Source organism: Condylostylus longicornis, unplaced genomic scaffold, assembly GCF_029603195.1.
Source record: "Condylostylus longicornis isolate FDR11 unplaced genomic scaffold, ASM2960319v2 ptg000084l, whole genome shotgun sequence".
Lineage (NCBI taxonomy): Eukaryota > Metazoa > Arthropoda > Insecta > Diptera > Dolichopodidae > Condylostylus > Condylostylus longicornis.
In genome coordinates, this window is record NW_026578052.1 from 6,139,803 (window position 1) to 6,163,377 (window position 23,575).

The 23,575-nt window shown below is 23.2% G+C and overlaps 1 protein-coding gene across 7 annotated transcripts in view; it reads right to left on the reverse strand.

Moving 5' to 3' along the window:
- The window catches only part of LOC129613574 (pericentrin), a 57,017-nt gene that overhangs the window by 18,955 nt on the left and 14,487 nt on the right, over nucleotides 1–23,575 (reverse strand). For 2 of the 7 annotated variants that reach the window (XM_055527696.1, XM_055527697.1), the window contains exons 4-13: nucleotides 23,103–23,510; nucleotides 22,899–23,042; nucleotides 21,616–21,843; nucleotides 11,428–11,553; nucleotides 10,115–11,341; nucleotides 8,103–8,270; nucleotides 6,755–6,784; nucleotides 4,392–4,586; nucleotides 3,903–4,085; nucleotides 2,874–3,215 (exon numbers count right to left, since the gene is read on the reverse strand). In XM_055527696.1, coding sequence (XP_055383671.1) covers nucleotides 2,874–3,215; nucleotides 3,903–4,085; nucleotides 4,392–4,586; nucleotides 6,755–6,784; nucleotides 8,103–8,270; nucleotides 10,115–11,341; nucleotides 11,428–11,553; nucleotides 21,616–21,843; nucleotides 22,899–23,042; nucleotides 23,103–23,510 — 3,051 coding nt within the window. The remainder of the gene's footprint in view (nucleotides 1–2,873; nucleotides 3,216–3,902; nucleotides 4,086–4,391; nucleotides 4,587–6,754; nucleotides 6,785–8,102; nucleotides 8,271–10,114; nucleotides 11,342–11,427; nucleotides 11,554–21,615; nucleotides 21,844–22,898; nucleotides 23,043–23,102; nucleotides 23,511–23,575) is intronic. The other 5 variants (XM_055527698.1, XM_055527701.1, XM_055527699.1 and 2 more) reach the window with 5 other exon arrangements.

Here is a 23,575-nt window from a genome sequence, read left to right on the forward strand (position 1 = left end):
TTTAATTAAAATTGTCATCAAAATAAATAAATTTGAATTTATAATGTAATTCAATGATGAGGATGAAAATATGTGAATTAAATTTTCAAAATTTCGGAAGATATTAAAAGTAAATTTAAAATTTTTCAAGCAAAACCTAAATATTTTAAGAATACAAACGCCACCCTGAGCTACTGAACATTACTGAAATATGTGCATACACACATAAGCGGATCCTTAACGAAAATTGAAAAAATTGAAGCTATTAAATCAATGTAATAGCCACTATTAACTACAAATTTTCCAAATCTTTAAATTGAAGTCCAGGAAAAAATTGAATTTGTTTCGATATTTCAAATTTTTTTTGTTAAATTTCTTAAAACCATTTTGGTTTTTTCCTTATTTCACAATATTATTTCGAATAAAGCATCTTTTTTGTTTATAATTTTATTTATAATTTTAAAAAATGATTTATTACTTTTCTATTTCTCCTTTTAGTTCTGAATTTTTTGTGACGTTCACGTACACAATTAGGTTAATTGTATTTAAAGCTTTTTTCTTTTAAAGAATAATAAAAATTACCAATAAGTAATAACCTTTATTTATTACTTTATACAATAAGTACAGCAATAAATTAGATTTTCAACCAAATTAAGTTCGTAAAATCAAATTAATTTTTACTATCAGTAATAATATTCCCTTAAATTACCATATTGCTCAAAATACCACCTATTTTATCTCCCAAAAATTAAAAAAAAAATAGCGACCTATTCCACAATACAATTTACAATTTCAAATAGAATAGAATATTTTTTGAAAAATTAATAATTAAAATGAGAACAACAAAAATTTACGCAAAAAATAAAAATTAAAAAAATATTTTTAAACATTTTCATGTACTTCCTTATTTATAAATAATCAAAAAAAAATTAAATATTTTTATTTGTAATATGTCTGGGTCCCAAATTTTCTTATTTAAATTTACGTGTAAAATTTATTCCAGTTGCTTAAAATAAAAATCCCAAATTAATTATAAACATATAAAGCTACATACAATAATATTGTACACATATAAATTGAAATAATAATAAAGTGCGTAAATTTTATATTAAATTTGAAAATATTTTTATATTCTTATTTTCTTGTATATTACAAAATGATAAATTTAGAAAGTAAAAAAGAAAATTGTTTTAAAATACTTTTTGGCAAAATATTCCAATAAAATTTTTTTTTTAAAAACCATAAGAATATTAAAATTATATATTTTGCAAGAAAAATAAATGTTCCTTTGAGACAAAATGGTGAACTACCACCAAAAACAATAAAATTTAGGTTATTGTATTATTTCAAAAAAAAAAAAAATTTATTCTAAAAACATGTATGAGAAAAATTATATGAATATATTCATAGATAATGAAATATACAGGGTGTCTCCTTCCTAAATCTACTACTATACATACACCATAGTATGAGTAGACAAAATTTTTGTATAGAGACAATGTTTACAGCTCAACAGGTTCCTATAGTTTAAAGGCCTAAAAGTCATGGACTTTTTTATTTACTTTAGCAATTACACCTGAGACACCCTATAAGTATATGTATATTATAAAAATATAAAATACGAATTCAATAATTAGAATTGAAATAGAAAAATTTACATGCCTACATATAAATATTTTGTCATAAATATTTGAAATTTTGCCAAAGAAATTAATTATTTATATTTTTGTTAAAAAAATCTTAAAATGTACAAAAATATTATAAGTACAATTTTAACTTGATTGTCAAAAAATTTCAACAAAAAATATTACAATATTCAAAAGAAAAAAGAAGCTAATTAGAGTAGAATATCGAAAGTACTGACCTGCACTATAATAAATTATTTAACAATATTTTTACAATAAAAGAAAATAATGTTATCAATTTCTAGAAAATTTCGATTTGCTTCTTACACAATTCATAAAAAATTTGGAATAAATACAAAAAGAAATCAATGATAATTAATTAATAAAAAAAAGTTTCGATTATTTAAATATTTGACTCATGTTAAAAATTGTTTGATTCCTTTATAAATTCTTAAATATTCTGGGTACAATAGCTTAAAAACTGGATGATTAAAATGCTGCTAACCAATTGAAAAGAATAAGTATATGAAGGTCACATTACTCAAAATTTCATGAACTGATTGCATTTATTTTAAAAATTTATTTTGATAAGGCAAACATGAAAATAATCAACTAGTTATTAAGAGTCAGTCCAGCTGCATACTACGTGACTAAATAATGCTGATAAAAATTTATTTTATTCGAAAAGATAAGCATTTATTTTAATAAAATTAAATTTAATGTAGCTGAAGAGATTTTAAAAATTTGACTAATTTCTATCATAAAATATAATTTTCTTTTCTCAATTTTTAAGAGCTCTTTAAATAGTTTAATATAAATTAATTTCATTATTTTTATGAATTGTTTAGTCTCATTGTGTATAAAATAAAAAAAATGTGCGTCAGCAAAAAACTTAATTTTACGTCAAAATATGCGTTTTTAAGTACCACACGTTAATATAAAAATTTAAAAAGGAATGAAAATCCAATTGTAGAGAGAAGAAAATTTATAGGTACTTGACCTACGATTCTATTATTATTCATATGAGACCAAGAAATTTCAATTTAATTTGCTCGTATAACTAGTAATTTACTTTATTAACACATTATTTTCCAAATAAAACTGAAATTATAAGAAAAATTGTAAGGTAATTACATTTAAATCCTTAAATTCAACTTTCAGATTTATTATACAAAAACCTAAACAGAAAACTAAAGTATTTCCAGAGTGAAGAGATAGCTCTTGAATACTTAAAAAATTTTAACAACCAAAAGATTTGATGTAACTTACCGCAAGTGATGTTTTTGTTATATTAACATGCATTTCCAAATCTTTAATACGTTTAATTACAGCCTCTTCAACTCGAGTATGTTTAGCTAATCTCTCAAAAATTAATTCAATTTCTTCAATTGGTAATGAAAGAGGATGTGGTGATGTTACTGTTTGATGCATTGGTGAACCTTTTGATGGTGATGATGATGATCTTTCTTTTTCAGTTGAAGATGGTTTTTTTCGATCACAAATTGAAATATCTTCACGTGGTGTATCACTACATGATATTGATGCAACTGATTGACATAAAGCCTCAATAGTTTTAGTCTTTTGTTCTAATGTTAATGAAATATCTCGAAGCTACGGTGAAAAAAAAATATAAAATTTTACATTAATAATATTTAGATAAAAATTTTAAAGTTTACATAATTTTACTTAAAATTTATTAAATTATTATTTTTAAAATTTTAATTATAGCTTAAATAAATACAATTTTCATGTAAATTTTTGTATGCAATCAACGAAATGTCGAAATTAATAAATTTATTACATTAAATAGAATCCAAATCTTATAAGTGACACAATTAATTATCCAAAAAATTACATAATAAATAAATATTCAAATAAATAATTTAATAATAATTAGGTCTCATTAAGAAATCTTTAAAATTTAAAGAACCAAAATTCAAAAATGCCATCTGTTCGGCTTACCTAATTTAAAATTTAAAATATTATCAATATTTTTCTTTTTATTTATTCAAAAATTATGTTAATTAATATTGTAAATCTAGGGCATAATCTCATTTAAATTCATAAAAAAAAGAAGATAAAATATTTTATAATATTTTCTTATATTTTTATTTTCTTATTTTTAAGTGCTTAAGTTGTTTATTAAAAAATATTTTATATTTATCCATTTCGATATTTATTCAATATAGCTAATAATTATTTTACAAAAAAAGATTTTAGACACTTTTAATTTTGTAAAAAGAAGCTATAAGTATTTTGTGTTGATTTTAAAAATAAATCTATTATAAAATAAATTACCTGCTCTCCAAATTGTCGTAATAGAGCACTCTGTTCACTAGAAGGTCGTGAATTTCGTAATGCATCTTCTAAATGTGTTATACGGTCTTGATAGCCTTGACCAATTTCATTTTTAAGTACTTCATTTTCATTTTGTAATTTTTCTATGGAATGATTCTGTTCATTGGTATAGGACTCTAATTCCTATATATGATATATATGTATATGAAAAATAAAGAAAGAAAAAAATTTTAGACAAAAGATTTATGAAAAAGCAAAAAAAAATCAAAACAGTTTATTAAAGAACTAAATAGTCTAATAATAATAATAATAATCAAAACAAATTTTCTTTTTTTTTTTCTAAATTTAACACCTACGCACAGTTTCCTCAAAAAAAAGAAAAATAAATATAGAAAATGGAAAAGAATTTATTTTTTCAGACAACTCTAAAAAAAGCAAAAAAATAAACAGCAAAACAAAGAAAAAAAAAACCATTTTCATTTCACTCACCTTAACCTTTTCATTCAGAACACGTTCATTTAATGATTTCTTTTCCACTTGCGTCTCTAAATCAGAAATAATTTCTCTTAGAACAAAAACTTTATCAATGGATGCTTTCAATTCAATTTCTAATTTATCTTTTTTCGCCTCATATTCTGATATTTGACCATTTAATTCTTTTATTTGATATTCCATACGTTCAGCCTAAAGAGGAAGTCAAAAACAAACATTATAAAAATTAATTAAAAAAATATTATTTAATAATTAAATTTTAATTTTTTTTTAAAAAAATAATTTGATTTTTTTTTTTTAATATGTGAAATAATTAAAAATTTTCACGTTCAATTTCATTTATATTGAACGAGCAAAAATAAATAGGAAAATTTAAAAAAAAATTGTAGATGAAAATGGAAAATTTTTTTAATGAATGAGTCAAAATATTTTGTAATGATTGTATGTGTATGTTTATTTATAATGAAAATTTTGTTATTATAAGAAAATTAATGTATGTATGTATGAATGTATGAAATTAAATGCAAAATAAATGTTTATTTTCTTTATCAAATTTATAATCGAAAAATTTCAATTAATTTAAGTATAAAGAAATCTTTTTCTTTATAAGATGAGATTCTAGGACGGAAATTGCTATATAATTGTAACTATATTTTAAAATTTTAAATTTACTATCATATTATTAATTGATTTCATGGAAAATCATATTCATTGCCATCATTAAGTTCAATGGCATTTGGTTTCTTTTAAATTTTTCTTAAAAAATTATTTTTCTTAATGAAAAATGGCCACAATTTACATGTGCTAAATTATAATAAATTGTTAAGTTTTCTATATAAAAGTTCTTACGTTTTGTCTTCCAGAGTAATATTATATCATGTGATTACAACAAAAACAAGTTCTTTTAGAAATACACTGAAGTGATATGAAAAATTGTTCAAAAGAATATCATCAGACTTAAAGGTAATTTAAGCTCCCCATTAACTAAAAACAATTTTTATCTACCCGTACTCCTATTATACTCTTTCTTAGCCAATACATATTAAAAGTCCGCAGAAGCTTTATAATGGTATTAAATAAAACCCGTTTCTCAATTATCTGATAAGAACTTATTTTAAATTAATTATTGAATTATTCATCTTAATAGTTCCTGTATTGGGATCCTGAAATTCGACAAAATGGAAAGCAATTTTATATTACAATTTATTTTTATTTCTTCATTTTTTGGCTCCCGTAGCATCAATATTTTCCACTTATTAAAGTGCTTTTATACACTTACAATTTGATTAACCATAAAATTTGTTTATCAGACCACAATATCCATATATAATTATCACTGTATAAATTACATTTAACATTTTATATATATATAATTTTTAATTACTATTTTTTATTTTATTATTTCAAAAATTACTTAAAGACAATAATATAATTACCACAATTTCTTAACATTTAATTTGAAAAATAAAATTACACACACGCGTTGTTTAAAATATATTTAATTATCTAATTATAAAAAGGTGACTATGACCGGTTCTTTCATAACAAAAAGTATATTTAATTCGAAAATAAAACAATTTAAAAATTTCATATTAAATTATTTAAAAATGAGTGTTTCGATTTATAGAGAAAAAAAAAATTTACTTAATATTTTACTTAATTTAAACAAAGAATTTTTAAAATAATTTACTGGAAAAATCATGTGTTTAAAATACTAAAATAAATTTTAAAATTTCTTAGAATGAACTTTCAATACGCGCATAAATTATTTATTGTCAAAAAATAATATTTTGGTTAATGTTTGCCAAATAATAATTATTTTTAGAAAAATTAAATTTCTTTGTTCAAATAAAAATTTATCATTTAATTTTGAATAATAATCCCTGAATTCCATTGTAAATTAAAACTAAAAATATATTCCTAGATTTATTATTAAAAGAAGCTTAAAATTACAGAATATTTATTAAATTCGGTACTATAAACAATTGCTAAGGAAAAGAGAATATTCCAGATTTTCTAACAATTTGTGAGAGAAGAACTGCAATCTATAAAAGAACAACAAAATGATCAAGTTGGAAACTCCGAACCTTTTATTTTAAAGATTTAAAAAAACATTTCCCTCCTGCCTTCTAAATTTAATAAATTAATTGTAAATCAACTACTTAACTTACAAACATGATATGGGATGAGCTGATGCACGTAGCAAAATAATTAAAAAATGATTTTAATGAAAATATCAAAATTAAACAAAAATTAATGGTTGTGAAAAAAAAAATTAATGAATGCATGCGATTACTTTTCGAAAATTTTAAAGCAATTATTAAATTTTTTTTGTTTTAATTTTTAATTTTCAAACTTACAGGTCGATTATTGGATAAAATTTTCACATTCTGTTTTCATTGATTTTGCAGAAATTTTGTGCAAATTTCAGTTTTGAATTTTTTGTTTTGTTTAATTAAATGTTTTTATTAATTGGTCCAAAGTGCAAAATTTTTCAGGAATTTTTTTCATAATGCGATTAGTATTTGGACGAGTGAGTGCAAGTTAAAAATAAATAAATAAAAAAAAAAAGAAATATACAATAATAACATTTTCAATATCAATAATATTTGAAATATTAATCAAAAACTAAAAATAATTTCGATTAATAACAAAAACACAAATAACATAAAATTTGAGCTTTATTTTTGTATTGCAGAATAGTTTAATTAGTTTAAATGCATTTTCTAAGTTTGTTTGAAAAAATAAAATTGTCATTCGCTTTGTAATTCTTATCCGACTCATGCCAAATAATATTTTTCTAACTGATATATTCGAACTTGAAGCTTAAATATTATATTGTAACTATCCCTAAACTCTAAATTATAGTTTTTCATTTATTTATTTTTGATAAAACCATTTTTAATAAGTTTACTGAGCTGGCTTCAACACAACTCATTTAAATATTAAATTATTGTCTAGTTCATTAAATATAGTATGAAAATTTGTAATTGTTTTAACAAGTATTTGCAAAAAATTTAAAAGATTACAAATTTCATATTCTTAAAATTAAAAACTTTACGGAAATATTCAATTTCAGCTCTGCTCGAGGTAAAATCATACTTTCATAATTTGTGGGTCGTATATTTTACCTCGTAAATTTTGAATTATTTACCCTTGAAATGATTATAGAATAATTTTCTATTCAATATATTCTTCTTTTAAAAGTGATCCCCTTGCAATCCTACAAAATTTTGATCAAAATTTTAAATAATTATTCTATATATTCAATACAAAGCTATGTTCAATACAAAGCCATATAAACTAAAATTTTAAAAAGAAATAAATATTTAATTAAAAAAAAAAATTAAATGTATGTAAAACCAAATATGTGTATAAAATTTAGAAAATATATAAAAGCAAAATCTAAAAATATAAATCCAAACAAAAAGCACACTGATATTTGGAAATACAGACTTAATTAAATTAAAATAAAATGAGCTACAAAAAAAAAAATTGTAAAAAACTTATAAAATAATTAAAATATTATAAATAAAATAAAAGCTTAACAGAAATTTTAACAACGAAAAGAAGAAATTTAAAAAAAATTAAAAAAGTTTGTAGAAAAGTTCTTCTTGCTTTTGTTTTTCTTTTTCAAATTAGCTCCTACAGAGCCAAATTTAAAAGCTACAAACAACAACAACAACGAAAAAAAAACGGAAAACTCACCTCATTAGAAACGTTTTGTAATGAAGTACGTTCCTTGTCTTTGTCACGTAAAAGATTTTTTAATTTTTCAATTTCCTTTACAAATTCATCACGTTCTAATTCACGTTCAGCAGCCTGCTCTTCCAAAAATACTCTTGTTGCTTTCAGTTGTTTATCAGCAGCATCAATCTGATATTTTTTTTTTTAGTTTTATTGTATTTTTTTTTATTTTATTAATTTTTTTTTTCGTGTATATTATATTAATGATATTTTATTTCATTAATATTAATTTAAATTTTTTTAAAATTAAAATTTTAAGGAAAAAACACACAAACAATATTATGTGTACATATAAATTTTGTATTGATCTAATAAAAAATATTGTGCTTTGTGTGATCATAAAATTCAATTGAAATATGCATGTATAAAATGGACGACAATGTTTACAAAGTAAAATAATAAAGGATTCCTTCACCATAGTTTCATAATTTCACCAAAATAAGATTATAATTAAAGAAAAATGAATTATAGTTAATACCATTATTTTGCCCCAATTTAATATTTTGATAAAGATGTGATGATCATATAAATGAAATTTTGTACAGTTAATGAAAATAAAATTGAGGATACACTATCACAGTTTTAGGATATGTTAAAGGATTCAAAAACACTTTTAATAAAACAGACATATTAATTGGATTTTATCATATAAAATTTTTAGACAAATGCTTTTCAAATTAGTAATTTTTAGTTTTATAATGGTATAAAAGAAAACTTATTTCTTTTGCTTTAATAAATAATATTTCAATGTGTTAATAATAAAATTAGGTCTAAATGCCTTTTGTAATTGGTGAAAACAAAAATTTCAATAGACCAAATACAATTTCAAATTATTTTTCATTTATTTTTCTCTATATTTGAGGTTTTCAAGAAAACCAATTAAAGGATTTTTTTCAATATCAGTTAAAACTTGTTAAGAGTTTTTGTATTTTCAAATTTTTTGTATTACAAAATTAATATTTAACTAAAAAATATTTTGGAAAAGCTCTTAGTTCATTAAATTTAAAATTTTTAGAGATATAAGCATTTGAAATGTGCTACAATATACCGACATTAAACTATTTTCAAGAGATATAAATAATTTTTCGAATAAATTTTAAAATATAATTTTAAATCTAATATTCTAATCTACTGAAGCATACTAACTATTAAAGCATAAGTACTACCAGAAAAACGAAATAAACTTTTTTTAAGAGGATACTAGTTCTGTAATTTTTATTCTATTTTAAAATGTATATAGAATATTGTATAATATAGACAAATTTAATATATTAATGCCACAGAGCGTCTTATACATATGTTTCTTTACATCTTAAACATAAAATTTAGTTAACCGAGCTGTGCGGCAAACATTTTCATAATATATGAATAATTTTAACTGTATGAGTAACAGCGAGACGTTTTGTTTTCACAAAATCGATTGAATATTCAAAACAAAAGTTTTGTGGTTTGCCACTATGAAATCACAAAATTTGACTTTTTCATGAAAAATATAAAATTTTTATAATATCAAGGGCAAGTTTGAAAGAAAAATTAAAATGAAAATATTAACAATCTATATTTAAATTTCATAAAATTGTTCCAAATATAAAATAAATATTAAAAATTTTATTTTCCCTTTATTTTTTGGCAGATAAGATTAACCTTGAGGTTACCGAAATCAAAATTTTTTCCTAATATTAAAATGGTCAAGGGTAAAAGTTTAAGTAATTCTACAATATAATAAAATATTAATCACTACTTAAAGTTCTTTTTGTAATTATTACTACAGATGAAATAACCATTATGGATGTGCTACACAATAAAACAATGATAAGTGTAAGTGTGTTACACACTATTGTAAAATGTTTGAAAATTTTAAGTGTTTTCTTGTGCGTTAAACCAATATCTACAATTATTTACAGTTTATAGCTCTACTAATTATACACAAAAACCATTTTAATTTAAAAATATATAAAAGCACAATACCATACCTGTGCTTGTAAATCATCATGATCTTTTTTACCGCATTCTATAACTTTATCACCTTCACGACAAAAATCTTCAATAATTTGTAAAAGTATATCAGCATCATTAGTTTTCTTTGGTGTACCCAATAAATTTCTAGCTTTTTCTTGTAATTGGGCAAAATTATTTGAATGTTTAATATTTTTCATACGCTGAGGACTTTTAATATCACCAATACCGTAACCCTCAGTATATTCTTCACGATTTGAATCTAAATGCTCTAATTGATCTCGTAATGCAGCTAATTCTACTCCAAGTTCACAATTTCTTTTTATTGTTGCATTTAATTCTTGCTGTAATTTTACTTTATCACTTTCTGATTTGACTAATCGACTTCTTAATTCATTTACATGGAAATTTAATTCGCTAACAGGACCACCTGATGATGTATAATCTTCTAAATTCAATTCAAAATTTACAATTTTATTTAAATCAGGCGGAAGACTTGATAAATGACTTAAATAGTTTGATTGTCTTTCACTATCGGCACGTAATAAATTTTCATTCATTGAATTTGCTCGTAACACTTTCTTGGGCGATCTTGTATTTCTAAGACCATCTTCTTCACATGCATCTTGTTTTTCTTCTTCATTTGTAGTAGTTGGTAAATCACTGTCATTTAATTGTTTCTTTTGGAATAGATTTTCAGATAATTCTAATAACATTTGTGCTTCATTTTTTAATTTTTCAATGCAATCTTTTAAATTGAACTTATCACTAGTTAAAATTGTATTCGGTGATTTATTATCATTTGAATCGGTATTAGTAGATATATACATAAGTAATTCAGGATCATCAACAACATTAAGAAGAGATGAAACATCAGGAACCAAACGTTTTTGAAGTGTTGTTTCAAAGATTAATTTTTTCATTAACGGTTCATTAAAGAATGAATTATCTAAATTATCTCCCGATTCAGAAACATTCGAAATATCACCTATTAATGTACTTTGGCCATGTTGTGATATTGAAAGTTTTTGTAAATCTTCAAGGAATGTTGAATTAAAATCATCTTCACATAATGAAACACATTTTGCTAATTCACTAGTAACATTTCTGAAAGCTAATGATAGTTCCCTTAAACTATTTCTTTCACTTATAATAGTATCTAAGTCCCGACTTAAGTCAAATGTTGATTGCCGTTTTATTTTTCGATTCAATTGTTTTTCATATTTAGCTTTAAGACGAGCCATCTGAAATATAAAATAAATAAATTTTATTTTTCATTTATCAATTCTATTATATTGTAAAATCTAATTAAATATTTTCAGAATTTTACCTCTTCTTCATGTTTAATTTGTAATTGAGCAATTTCTAATTGACTTTTAGCAGTGAATTTTTCTCTTAGCAGAATCAACTCGGGTGGCCAATGTTGATCTTCTGCTGCTGTTTCAGAAAGTAAAGCCTGCAAAAGAAAAGCGTAAATTAAAATCTTTCATTCAAAAATAAATGTGTTAATTAAAAAAATTAAAAGCAAATCTTTCTTTAAATGTGGAAACCATTTCTTACTGCCACTGCAAATAAGCAAGTTCACAACTTGAATATTAAATATTGTTGTTCACTCATTGACTAATAACTTAAGTTTTAAATTCTGTAAATCAAATTTCAATCACAATCTTAATTACTTAAGCTCATCTTAATTGATTATTTGAATTAGAAATGCATAAATTTTTCTTTACCTAAATTTCATAATTGTCCTATTCAATTTTTCGGGTGCTTTCATTAAAAAATTCGCATCACATCATGACTGTATGATTTGTTACATTTTAAAGCACATTTCAAGTGAATTATTTTCAAAAAACTATTATAATTAAAAATAAGTAATTCTTTATTTCTATTTTGAGAGCTCTTGAAATTAAAAATTAAAAATTCGCGCAAAATTTTTGCAGAGCATCAATCAAAATTACACTTCAATGAAATTGAGTAAAATAGTGGTGAACACAAAATGAAAAATTGAATTGAATATTTTGAATTGCAAAATTTAAGAAATTTGTTTAAAATTAAACATGTAGCCAAATACAATTTTATTAAAGAAAATTTTTCCATATATCTTTTAAAATTTCCTTGGCTATCCGAAGCATAACTCTATAAAACAACGACCGGAATTTTTTTTTTTAAGGAATATTGCAATAACAAAGTTGATGTCGTCGCACGACATGTGTTTTATATCTTTCTATATTACAAGAAATCCCATAGCATTGAATCACCATTTAAAAACTAAGTATTAAAAAATAAACTTTAATTTTTATATAATTTCTTTTTTTTTTGTTGATGAAGTGTATCGCATTTCATGGCAAGTCTTTTGAATGTAATTAATATTCTTTAAGAATTTTCCCGCCCAATTTCTTAAAGTTCCTATTCTTTTTGTTTTTTAATGTCTTTTGACAGCAAGGAAATAAAAAAACAAAATAGTCTCTGCATTACGCTTAACAATTATTCAATCCTAAGAGGTTTGTTGATTTATGCATTTACACATTACAAATTTTGAAATTATTTTTCATTTCCGAAGGGACTTACATATTAACCATGAAAATAATGATTTACAGATTGAAAATAATGAAAGGGTCCAATTGTAGAACAATTTTGTTTTTATTTTTAAATCCGTCTTATAAAAACTTTAAAATTACGATGTATATTAAGTGGATGTTACAATTGCGTTCATTATTTAAATTTTGCTTTGTAAAATAATTTATATGGGTTTGAATTTAAATTTTTGATATTATAATAAAATGGCTATTATCAAGATGAGGATTTTTTTTTAATTTTAAGTGGGAAATCAAAACAAACAGTCTCCAAGACAGATAGAACCTACCTCACACCACTATTATTCGGGCAGCTTGCACTGTAAGGTTTAAAGGCTTGAATTTTAGAAAATTCCGCGCACTGTAATTTTACACATTTTAATGGACCAGTGATGCACATGGATGTTAATCTTCGCACTCTTTTGAAACATTTCTTTGTGACTTTAAACTCAGTCTTTTTCCTGTGTTATTCTGCCCTCAATACATGAAGTAATAACAATACAATTCGTAAATATCCGTATTCACGGAGTGGTACAAACTCCGTTAATGTTTCAAAAATTGAAGAATCGCGAAATAAAATTAAAAATTTCTTATCCAAATAATTTTATAAATCATCCTAATTTTATACAGGACAATGTAGCCTCACAATCAAATTAATTTTGAGTTTTTCTTCTCTTCTTTTTTTTCATCATTTTCACGCTCCAAAAATCTCAAATTTTTGTAGCGGTATCTTGCAAAAGATTCAACACAAGTACAACTAAATATAAAAAATAAGTAAAAAAGTGACAAAATTATAAGCCCCAAAAAAAAAACCAAAAAACAAAAGAAGAAAATTTTTTATTTTGTTGTGGTCTAAAATTATCTGACGTTGATCTCAATTCTCTAGTGTAATGTACTTGCAACTAAACAACTGCATTTACCCCATAACAAATGCAATTTTAATTAAGACTAATAAATTTATCACGTTATTTAATATTTTTTTTTTGTTTTATAGGTGGTAAACGTGAAAGAATATTTTCAAAATTAAATTGTTTCCGCGTTCAATGTATTCTTAAATATACTTAAAAAATTATTTTGATTTTTTCTAAATGACTGGTTCAAAATTATGTTTTTAAATTGTAAGTATGTTGTTTAGGTGATTTGAATTTAAAAATGCATAGAATAAATACCATTACTTGAATTTAATTAGCATGTATAACAATAATGCACGAATGGCACAAGATATACGGTATACGTATGTGTGTGTACAACAGACTAAATTTCGTTGAAATTAATCTCAATAAATTTGTGCCATTCTAACATATAGAAATTGTACTTTGAAATTTATAACAGAAAACGTTCATTCAACTTTAATTATATTATATTATGCCACAATAGATCGGCCTCAATAGGTTCTGCAATAAATAATATAATATAAAATCGAAAAGTAATCAATAAGAAAAAAAGAAAATAAAGAAACTAAAGAAAGATTAAGGGAGCATCTTTATCATCATATCAAATGAGAAACCACAATAATATAGAAAATAAAGAAAATTTATTACGATGGGGTAAAATCAATTAAAAAATAAAATAATATAGAGGGCTATAGAGTCTATTACATTATAATTATTCTTTTATTTGTGATCTATTTTTGGTTTATTTTTAACATTCTATATAACATTAATATTAAATTAAGTTGAAATAATAATAATAATAATAATATATGAAGAATAATAGGTGATAATGGCCTTCAGGAACTAAAAGAAAAAAAAACGAACATCACCACAAACATTAACAAATTTATTTATAGTCTAAACTAAATGAAAATTATTTTTTATTTTCTCAAAATTCAAAATAATTAATAAGTAAACTTTTAAATTATTAGAAATGTATGACGAAAGATTGTGGTATAGTCATTAGAACACAATAAATACCAACTGAGAACGCTATCTTGGAGTTTAATGGTTTTTCAATTAAAAGTGGTTATAAATAAGACTTAACACTGTTGTGCATTCTGTCTCAACAAAATCTTATTAATAGTCAATATGTTCCGTTTTTCAGAGTAAAGTAATTTTCAGTGTAATTTACCTTCACATAAATTGAAATAGGATGCATGTATTTTAACAAAATTTTAAATTTGAACCAAAATAAAATAAGTGACAAAATATCTTTTAGAGTCTAATTACGAACTTATTCCCTTACTATTTAAATTTTACAATAAGTACTTAATTAGTCTAACATTATCTGCATGTGAAAGATACAGCTCAAAATCTGCCTTACATCATACATATTTTATTTCCTAGTAACACATTTTGCTTAACCCCTTTTATGACTTTTTTGATTAAACAAAAGTTTTGCACTTAGTCTTTGTTTCTCTTAATAATTCCAGAAAAAACAAATGAATATAAAGAGGCGTATTTGTCTTATGTTTCTTCTTTAACAAAAGACTGATAACACGCGTGTGAATATTGCAAATATAATAATATGATCTATATAACATTATATACACTTTTTAGTAAATGATTATGTTTAACGGAAAATATTGAAATGTTTTAAAAAATAATTTTATAAATTTGACCTCTAAATAAACTTCACGTCTTTCTAATAATTCGGACATTGAGCCAAATTTTTTTTAAGATTTCCTACGATTGAAGATTTTTGATTTTATTAAAATTATATTACATTATATGTAGTAAATTTAAAGTATTTAACAGTTTAATAGAGTATTTAGTTGTTACGAGATTCTTGATAAAGTCTAGCTGCTAGACTCTAGCATGTAAAAATTTTTAGAAATTGCTGTTGCTTAAATGGCAAACACTAAAGAATTCACAAATAAATTGAAATTAATCAAAAATCATTTTCAAATCAATCTATCTATTAATTGGGAACCTCCAGTAAAAAAAAATATTTCATATACTTAACAATATCAAATCAGTAACAAACACTGATCTAGATTATTAACATTCAAATTTAAAAATAGATTTTGCTGTCTTCTCATTTCAACCTCATTCCTTTTATATTTATTACATTTTCTTCTATATTTGTATTTTATTAAAGTCTGATGCTAATTTTCAACTGAATGTCCATAATTTAAATTTTTGAAGGTCGCTTCAATAGTGCATTGTCATTTAACAGATTTTGCTGAACATGAACGCATACTACAATAACAATTAACAACAGCAAAACTCTTAACAGAACATAAAAATTTTGCATCAAAAAGAAAAAGCACAAAAATACGGCCGCGCTTGCGTATAATTATTTCTGAATTCATCAGCAATAATAACAAAAATAAAAAATATTTACCAATTTCATCAAAATATAGATTTGTAAGTAATCCGATTTTGGTTTTACTTTATTTGTCATTTAATCCAATTGAATCATTTATACTAAGTAGTTTAAAATTGAACCCTTTTAAAATTTCTCTCAACGCCTAAATAAATAAAAACTCAAATCATGTCCCTCATATTTGAGGAGAAATATTATTAAAGTAATTCAATTTATTTAAAACTTTTAACTTTATTTTTTTTTTTACACAAATTGAAATTTTAATTGACTCCGGATGAGGGCGCCAAAATTATATTCAATTTGTTTGTTTAGTTTTTTAAATTAATTATTATTGTTTATTTTCCTTGTTATACTTTTATTCTTATTTCTTTTCGAAAATTTTGTTTATTATTTATTTATTTTATATTATTTTATAATTTTATTAATATTTATTAAATTGTAACAATATTAACAATAAAAAAACATAAAATTAACAAAAATAATTCCGTAACGACACGAATGCATTAAACTCCCGAAAAGTACTAAAATAAATTCTGTTTAAAAATTTCTTGATCAACAAATTTAGAAAATTTAAGGAAATTTTTAATATTTCACTTTCCCATTTCGTTTTATGTTTTTTATATTATTTATATTTTTTATATATATATATAGTTTTTATGATTTTGTTCTATCATTATGTGTAACCTGCGTTTACATACAGTTCATTTGTTAAACAAACGTTCTTTAGCTCTCTCCCTCTCTCTCTCTCTTGACTCCGCAACAAAATCCCCTCTACAAAAGTATTTACCGAAATTGTAATTTATTTTGTATAGACATAAATTTAAAATTTTAATAAATGAAAAGAGAGACAAGAATAAAATTTATTTATTGTTATTAATAAATAAAATTTATCAATAACATAATTTACTTTTCTAATACCTAGATATTTTATTTTATTATATACAATAAATTTGACATACAAAACAAACCGTTATCAATTAAATTAAAATGAATATTGAATTTGTTTGGGAAATTTGAGAGAGCAAATATATAGAAGCTTTTTTTTTATAAATAGAGTGAAAGAGATTTTCAATACAAAAAAAAAGAAAATCCTAGAGAAAATGTTCAAGTTCTCTGAAATTTTATCAGTTATACAGAACTCTAACTGTATATAAAACAGTATAACAGAAAAAAAGAAATTTTAAATAAAAATTGAGAAATTTTCTGTAAACCAGAGGAAAAAAGCAAAAAGAGAAAATTTATTTGAAAAATTGAATTTTAGTGACGGTTAAAGCTTTAGCTATAAGAATCAGAAAAAGGGAATTTTTTTAGTTTGTACTATTTTATATAACTTACTAATTTATATGACTACATGTATCAGCTTGGATACGCAGAGTACTAAAAACGTTATTTTTAAATAAGAATACTATTATTATACTGCTGAATTACTGAATAAAATTCTCATATCATATTTAAAGCTTAAAATTAAATTAATTAAGTTGTAAATTTTAAATAACCACACGTTTTTCGCCCCAAGATCAAGGATAGAGAGTAAATTGTTGAACTGTACTAATTTTGTTGTGAACTTCTAATATTAAAGTTTTATCATTGAAAGGCATCAAGAAACTGAAATTCAAAGAGCTTAACTTTGCAGTAAGACGGCTAGCAATTTAATAGCATTTGCATAAAATCGTGTTAATTTCATATTAGAATTTAGTTCAATTCAAAATTGATTCAGCTCCTGTGATATAAATTTTTGGTTGCACTTTGTTCTACGGTTTCTTTAAAGAATATCAAATCGCAATGGTATCCCTACTATACCGGAAATTGCCTACAATTAAAATAACACTATAACAATAATATTGCAAAACAATTTGCATATAAATTAACATATAAACTGAATCAAATAAAAATTTAATTGTATGATTAAACATAAAATTTTATTGAAATTTCTAAAATATTTATGATAATTAAAACAAAAATATCCAATAAAAATGCATTCATTTTAAACAAAATAAATGCATTATGTGCGCACATTGAGATTTTTAATTAATTTTTTTTTTGTTCTTTTTTGCCGGAAGTACACATTTTGTTTATATTTAACACACTTATTCCTTCTTATCCCTCATTTATTGTTGACTAGTTTCTCTAAAAATAGAATTCTCTTGAACTTTCTTAATCTTTATTTTACTTTTTAAAAGTTTGAATGAAAAATTAATTTTATATAAGACACGTCGGGTGCATTTGTAAATTCCCTCCCTTTAAATTTCCATAACTTCATTTAATAAGATTTTTGTTAATGATATAATAAATATTTTTCAGGATATTTTTAATTGTATCCTAGACATTATGATGAAAGTTAAAAGTAATTTATTACTTTATTAAAAAATTTCAAGAAAAAACAAAAAATAGGGAGGCAAAATTGGAATAACACAAATTAAAACAAAAAACAAATAAATCATATTCGTATTTCATTGGTAGAACACGTAAAAATTGTTAGCATTCAAAAAAAACTTGATAAACATAGTGGCCTCAATCTACAATAGCGGCCTGGATCAACTTAATTATAGGCAATAAGAGCTAATTGTGTTTCTAAAAATTTTGAGCTTAAAAAATTGTTTGGGTACTTTAAAGCTATGACGCCAATATGCAACTACAATCGTATCATAAATTTCTTAGTGAATTTAAAAAACAAAATAGATCCTTATCTTAAAATAGATCCTGCGTTCTCCCATCTGAAATTTTGAATTAACAAAACAAAAAATAGTTTGATTACGCCTAATACTAGTTTTGGTCGGGCCACAGAATAAATAGAAATTTCATTAGGAGTCAACTTGTTGTTTATCAATTCATCACCTTTTGATTTCCACATAACATACTAGAAATCACATTACAATCTTCACAATAATTTCATTGTTGTACAATTAAATTTTTGAAATTGAATATATTTTTGTATATTGAGTCATCTGCAACCAAAAACCACAATTAATATAAAAAATTGAAATGTATAAGTATAATACTTGATATACAGGTAAATAATGATATCATTACTTTCATGAAAAAAATTCAATTGAATCAAAAAAATTAGACAAAAATGAAAATTACAAAATTTAAATCCGGTACCTTTACTTTAAAAACCAAATTTAAAATATAGAAATTATAAAGAAAAATGTTTTCTTCTGAAATATTTTTTGGCTCCGAATACAGAGAATTGTAATTTAATTGCGATCTGTAACCTTCACATTTATTCATTCTTTATATTCAAAAAAATGCAAAGGCATTACAATTAAAACGACATATATTAAGTATAGTTAAAATTTAATTAGAATTATAATGAGATTCATGTGTAAGCAATACTTATATAAGAAAAGCTCCTTTGGCAGTGATTAAACATCGCTTCAAATAAGTTGTTCAAATACAAGAAATACACTCACTTATACCGAAAACCCTAACAGAAGCAACGAAAAATGTACTATTTCGAGTTGCTTGTAAACGGACCAAATGCTAAGTAATAGCGATAGTAAGAGTAATCCCCATACTGCAAAGAATTATTATACATATCAATATTTGTAATTATTGTTATACTGTAATTTACATCACTAAATAGACTCATACAGATTGAATAGACCCTATGCATAAAAATTAAAAATCTTGTAATATTTGAAAAATTGCTAAATTAATAACATTATAATTTTTTTTTTAAATTCATTTGTTTACATTTTCTATTTTTGTATAGAATTTCAATCACTGCAGTCCATTTCACTTTTCTATTCTACACGTTTCTCTATAATTTATTAGAAATTCAAACTTTTTCATCATGAACTTTTCAAGTATACAAAAATACATTAAATACATTATAAATAGAAATATTATGACTTCTTTTATACAGAAAAATAATAAATGGCTAAAAATAATAATTAATTTTCAAAGCGTACAAACTTTGTTCAGTTACGGTACATGCCTACCCTTCCTTTAATTTTAAGAAAACAAATGCCACAGAATACAAAGGAAGTGGACAAAAATGATGTATACCACATAAAATATAAGTGTGATGCTTTCATCTTATACAAATATTTTGTTATAAAGCTAATAAAACAGAAAATTATAAAACATTTGAAAATTTTTTCTAAAAATAATTTCACTATTTTGAATTCCAAAACTTAAAAATATCAAATATTAAAGTACAATGATAAAGGGAATGAATTTCAAATAATGCAAAAATATTCTGAAAGTCAAGAACGTTTAAGTTATTCGTAATCATGTGCATTATACACTTCTAACAGAAATTCTAACAGAGAAAACCAATTTGAACTAATTCATCATTCCAAAGTTCTATGTATTGATGACGTATGCATTTATTTTAATTTTCTATATGAAAGTTTGTCAACTATAGAATTTTTGTTGACAGTCGGTTTTTTCAAACTTGATAAGAAAAAAAGAAAAAAAAATATAAAGTGGCGTCATTGTAAAATTAGAAAAAGGGCTAATGAACTTTAAAAAAAAAACAATTGGCGTGTTGAAAAATAACGCAGCGTATTGCGATACAAATTATTTAAATAATGCAAATTTAAAAAATTTAATTGCTTATAAGAAAAAGTATTATGTAATTTAATAGAAGTAAAGCGTATCGCTTACAAATCTATCTCGCATCACTCAGGTGCTTAGGAGTTTAAAGAATTTAGAGAGAACAGATATTGGACAGATATCTGCCAAATTTAATACAGCTTGATTTATTATTTTTTCAAATTTTTAAAATTAGCTGTTAAAATTGTGTGTATGGCAACTGCTGGAACATGTCAAGCCATTGAACAAAAACTACTTCACTTTAATTCCACTTTATTAAAACTTTCACACAAGGTAACTGGACACATTTCCAAAATTTAAATATTATTATCTTTAATTGGTTTGAAAATATTTAAAATAATATTTTAAGTTGTATATTTTAAGTATGCCGGCTACTCGAACCCGACGGTCGATTTAATTCAATTACAAAAGGATTTTCCATGGCAGAAAAGAAACAATTTCTGAAATTCTGGTATTGTTCGATTTTCTCAACACTAAGGTGTAGGGTATAAAATAAATGTTAATAATAGAACCCTAAATACTTGTAAAATTCATTGGCTTTCTAAATTAAAATAAAAAACAAAATAAAAAAATATCACATTTCATCGCGCAAGATACTCAATTGGCATTCAGAGTACAAATGAAGGAATAAATATATATCGTATAAATTTTAAAAATTCATTATTATAGACACAAACCATATATAATTAATATACATTTGACGTTTGTCTATGATAAGTTTTTAAATTTTTTACGATAACAATTTTATTTCCTTTCATTTTTACGATTAAGATGAAATACACCATAATTCAAATTGAACTAAACAGTTCATTTTTTTTAAAAATTGAATTGAATAATATACTTTAATCACGTTTACGTCTTATAACTAAGTTAAAAGCAAAACGAATAAATTATTTAAGAATGATAAAGATATAATGAACACAAATATTATAAAAAACAAAAGTGTTTTACAAAACATTTAAAAATATTAAATGAAAGTGCAAATACGTTATGTATGAATTTTCATACAGCAACAAGTTGGTTATAATATTTGCAGAATCTGTGCTTATTAACAAAATAATTGATTAATTAAAAAAAAAAACAACAAATAATACAAACACACATGTTAATTTACTCACCTGTATTTGAGCTTCCAACTCTTTAAATAAATCTTCTTTTGCTAATTGAACTTGCTCAACCAAACGTCTCTCATATTCAGCTGCGATTTTTTCTATTTCATTACCATCATTCATCATTTCATCTTCATCAATAATTATATAAGAGGACATTTGTTCCGGTTGAGCATAAGCGTTAACAACAGCAGATTTTGTAATTCCAGATGTTGCTGTTGTTGGATCGGATTTATTCTTTTTTTTTTTTGTTATTTAATTATATACAACATTCATGTAGGAATCAGGATTATTGATTTTGTTAGGTATTGTGTACATTAAAGTTTTTTTTTAAATATTTTGATGAAGTTAGCATAAAAATAAAGTAAATTTAAATTACATGCGGTTATTACATAACATACTAATATATTATTAAAAATAGATTTTTGATCTAAATATTGAGCTCAATTGAAAACAAACGATACATAATTTCGTTCAGTAAAGTTATTTGAAAATAAAACTTACTAGCCATAAAGATAAATATGATCTAAACTCTAGTTTTAATCCTGAAAATATCAAAATTTGTTAACCTTTAAAGGCTTAATATTTACTATATTATGCCGATTACTTTATTATTTTGCAGTTGTGTCGAATAGAATTCTAATACATACATAAAGTCGTATAATATGTAAGACGCTCATTAATTCATAATATTGATTTGATCAAATAAGTACGCAGAATTCGGAATTGGCACGTTTTAAATTTTTGACTTATTTCTTCACCAAAAAAGTTTAAAAACTTTTAGTAATGGAAAAATTGAAATAATTAGTGCCATACAAAAATTTTAAAATTTAAATATTAAATTCGAAAATTTAAAATAAATTATGAGCCCTTTGAGTATCTATAATTTTATCTAATTAAAAAAATATGATATTGATATTTTTCCAATTTAATCTTTATAAAACAACGGAAAATGGTGAACGTGAAAGACGACTAAAAATATGAAAGCTGATTTTCAGATACAATTCGCATATATTTTGTGCAGAAATATATAGACTTCACAAATTTGGTATATATGTAATAATAATGAAGACTGTAATGTCTTATCATAAATTATCATAAATTCGATGTGCAAAATATAAAGTTAAAGCCTGAAATTAATCATTCACAAATACCTTTACCAACCGAAATGAATTGTATTTTAATTTCATGTATGAGCCAAATTATGTATAAGTATGTACTTCTTTTAATTAGACAAAATTCTAAATGAATAAAAAAACATGCTTAAAATTTATTTTCATCCTATTAATTACCATAAATTCATCATCAGCATATTTTGATTCAAATCTTTTAAGTTTTTCATTCAAGTTTTTAACTATTTTTTCATGTTTATCATTAAGTTCTTGTATTTTTTCTTTATAGAAAGTTTTTAGTTCATTAACATCAATATCTGGTTCCTAAAAGTAAAATTTCAATTGTTAATTATCATTTCGCAAAGTATAGAACTCATTTTTTACCCCTTCTTTAGCATTTTCTTCAATTAACGATGATTTTCGTTGATTTCTTTCTGGAGAAATAGCAGTCGGTGTCATTTGACGGTGGCTTGGGCTTGCATACAATTCTTCACGTGTTCTTTTGCGAATATTTGTTTCTTTGGTTTTACTAGATGTTTGATTTTTGATAGGAGAATCATCATGAGGTAAATTTTCTTGATCTGAAACATCTGATTGAACATCATTACGTAAACTATGCTGAGAAAATATTTCTTCAGAGTACTGCTTTTCCAAATCAGCGCATTTTTTCTCAAAGTATGTCCTAAGATCTTCCATTTCCTTGGCATGAATTTGATCAAGCTCTTGTCGTAATTGAATTAATTCCGTAGATCCATTTTTAACGCTACTTAAAAGTTGTTTCAATCTAGCAATCTAAAATAAAAAACAAAAAAACATATTTTAAAAAAATAAAATTTTTTCATTAAATTGTAAATTTT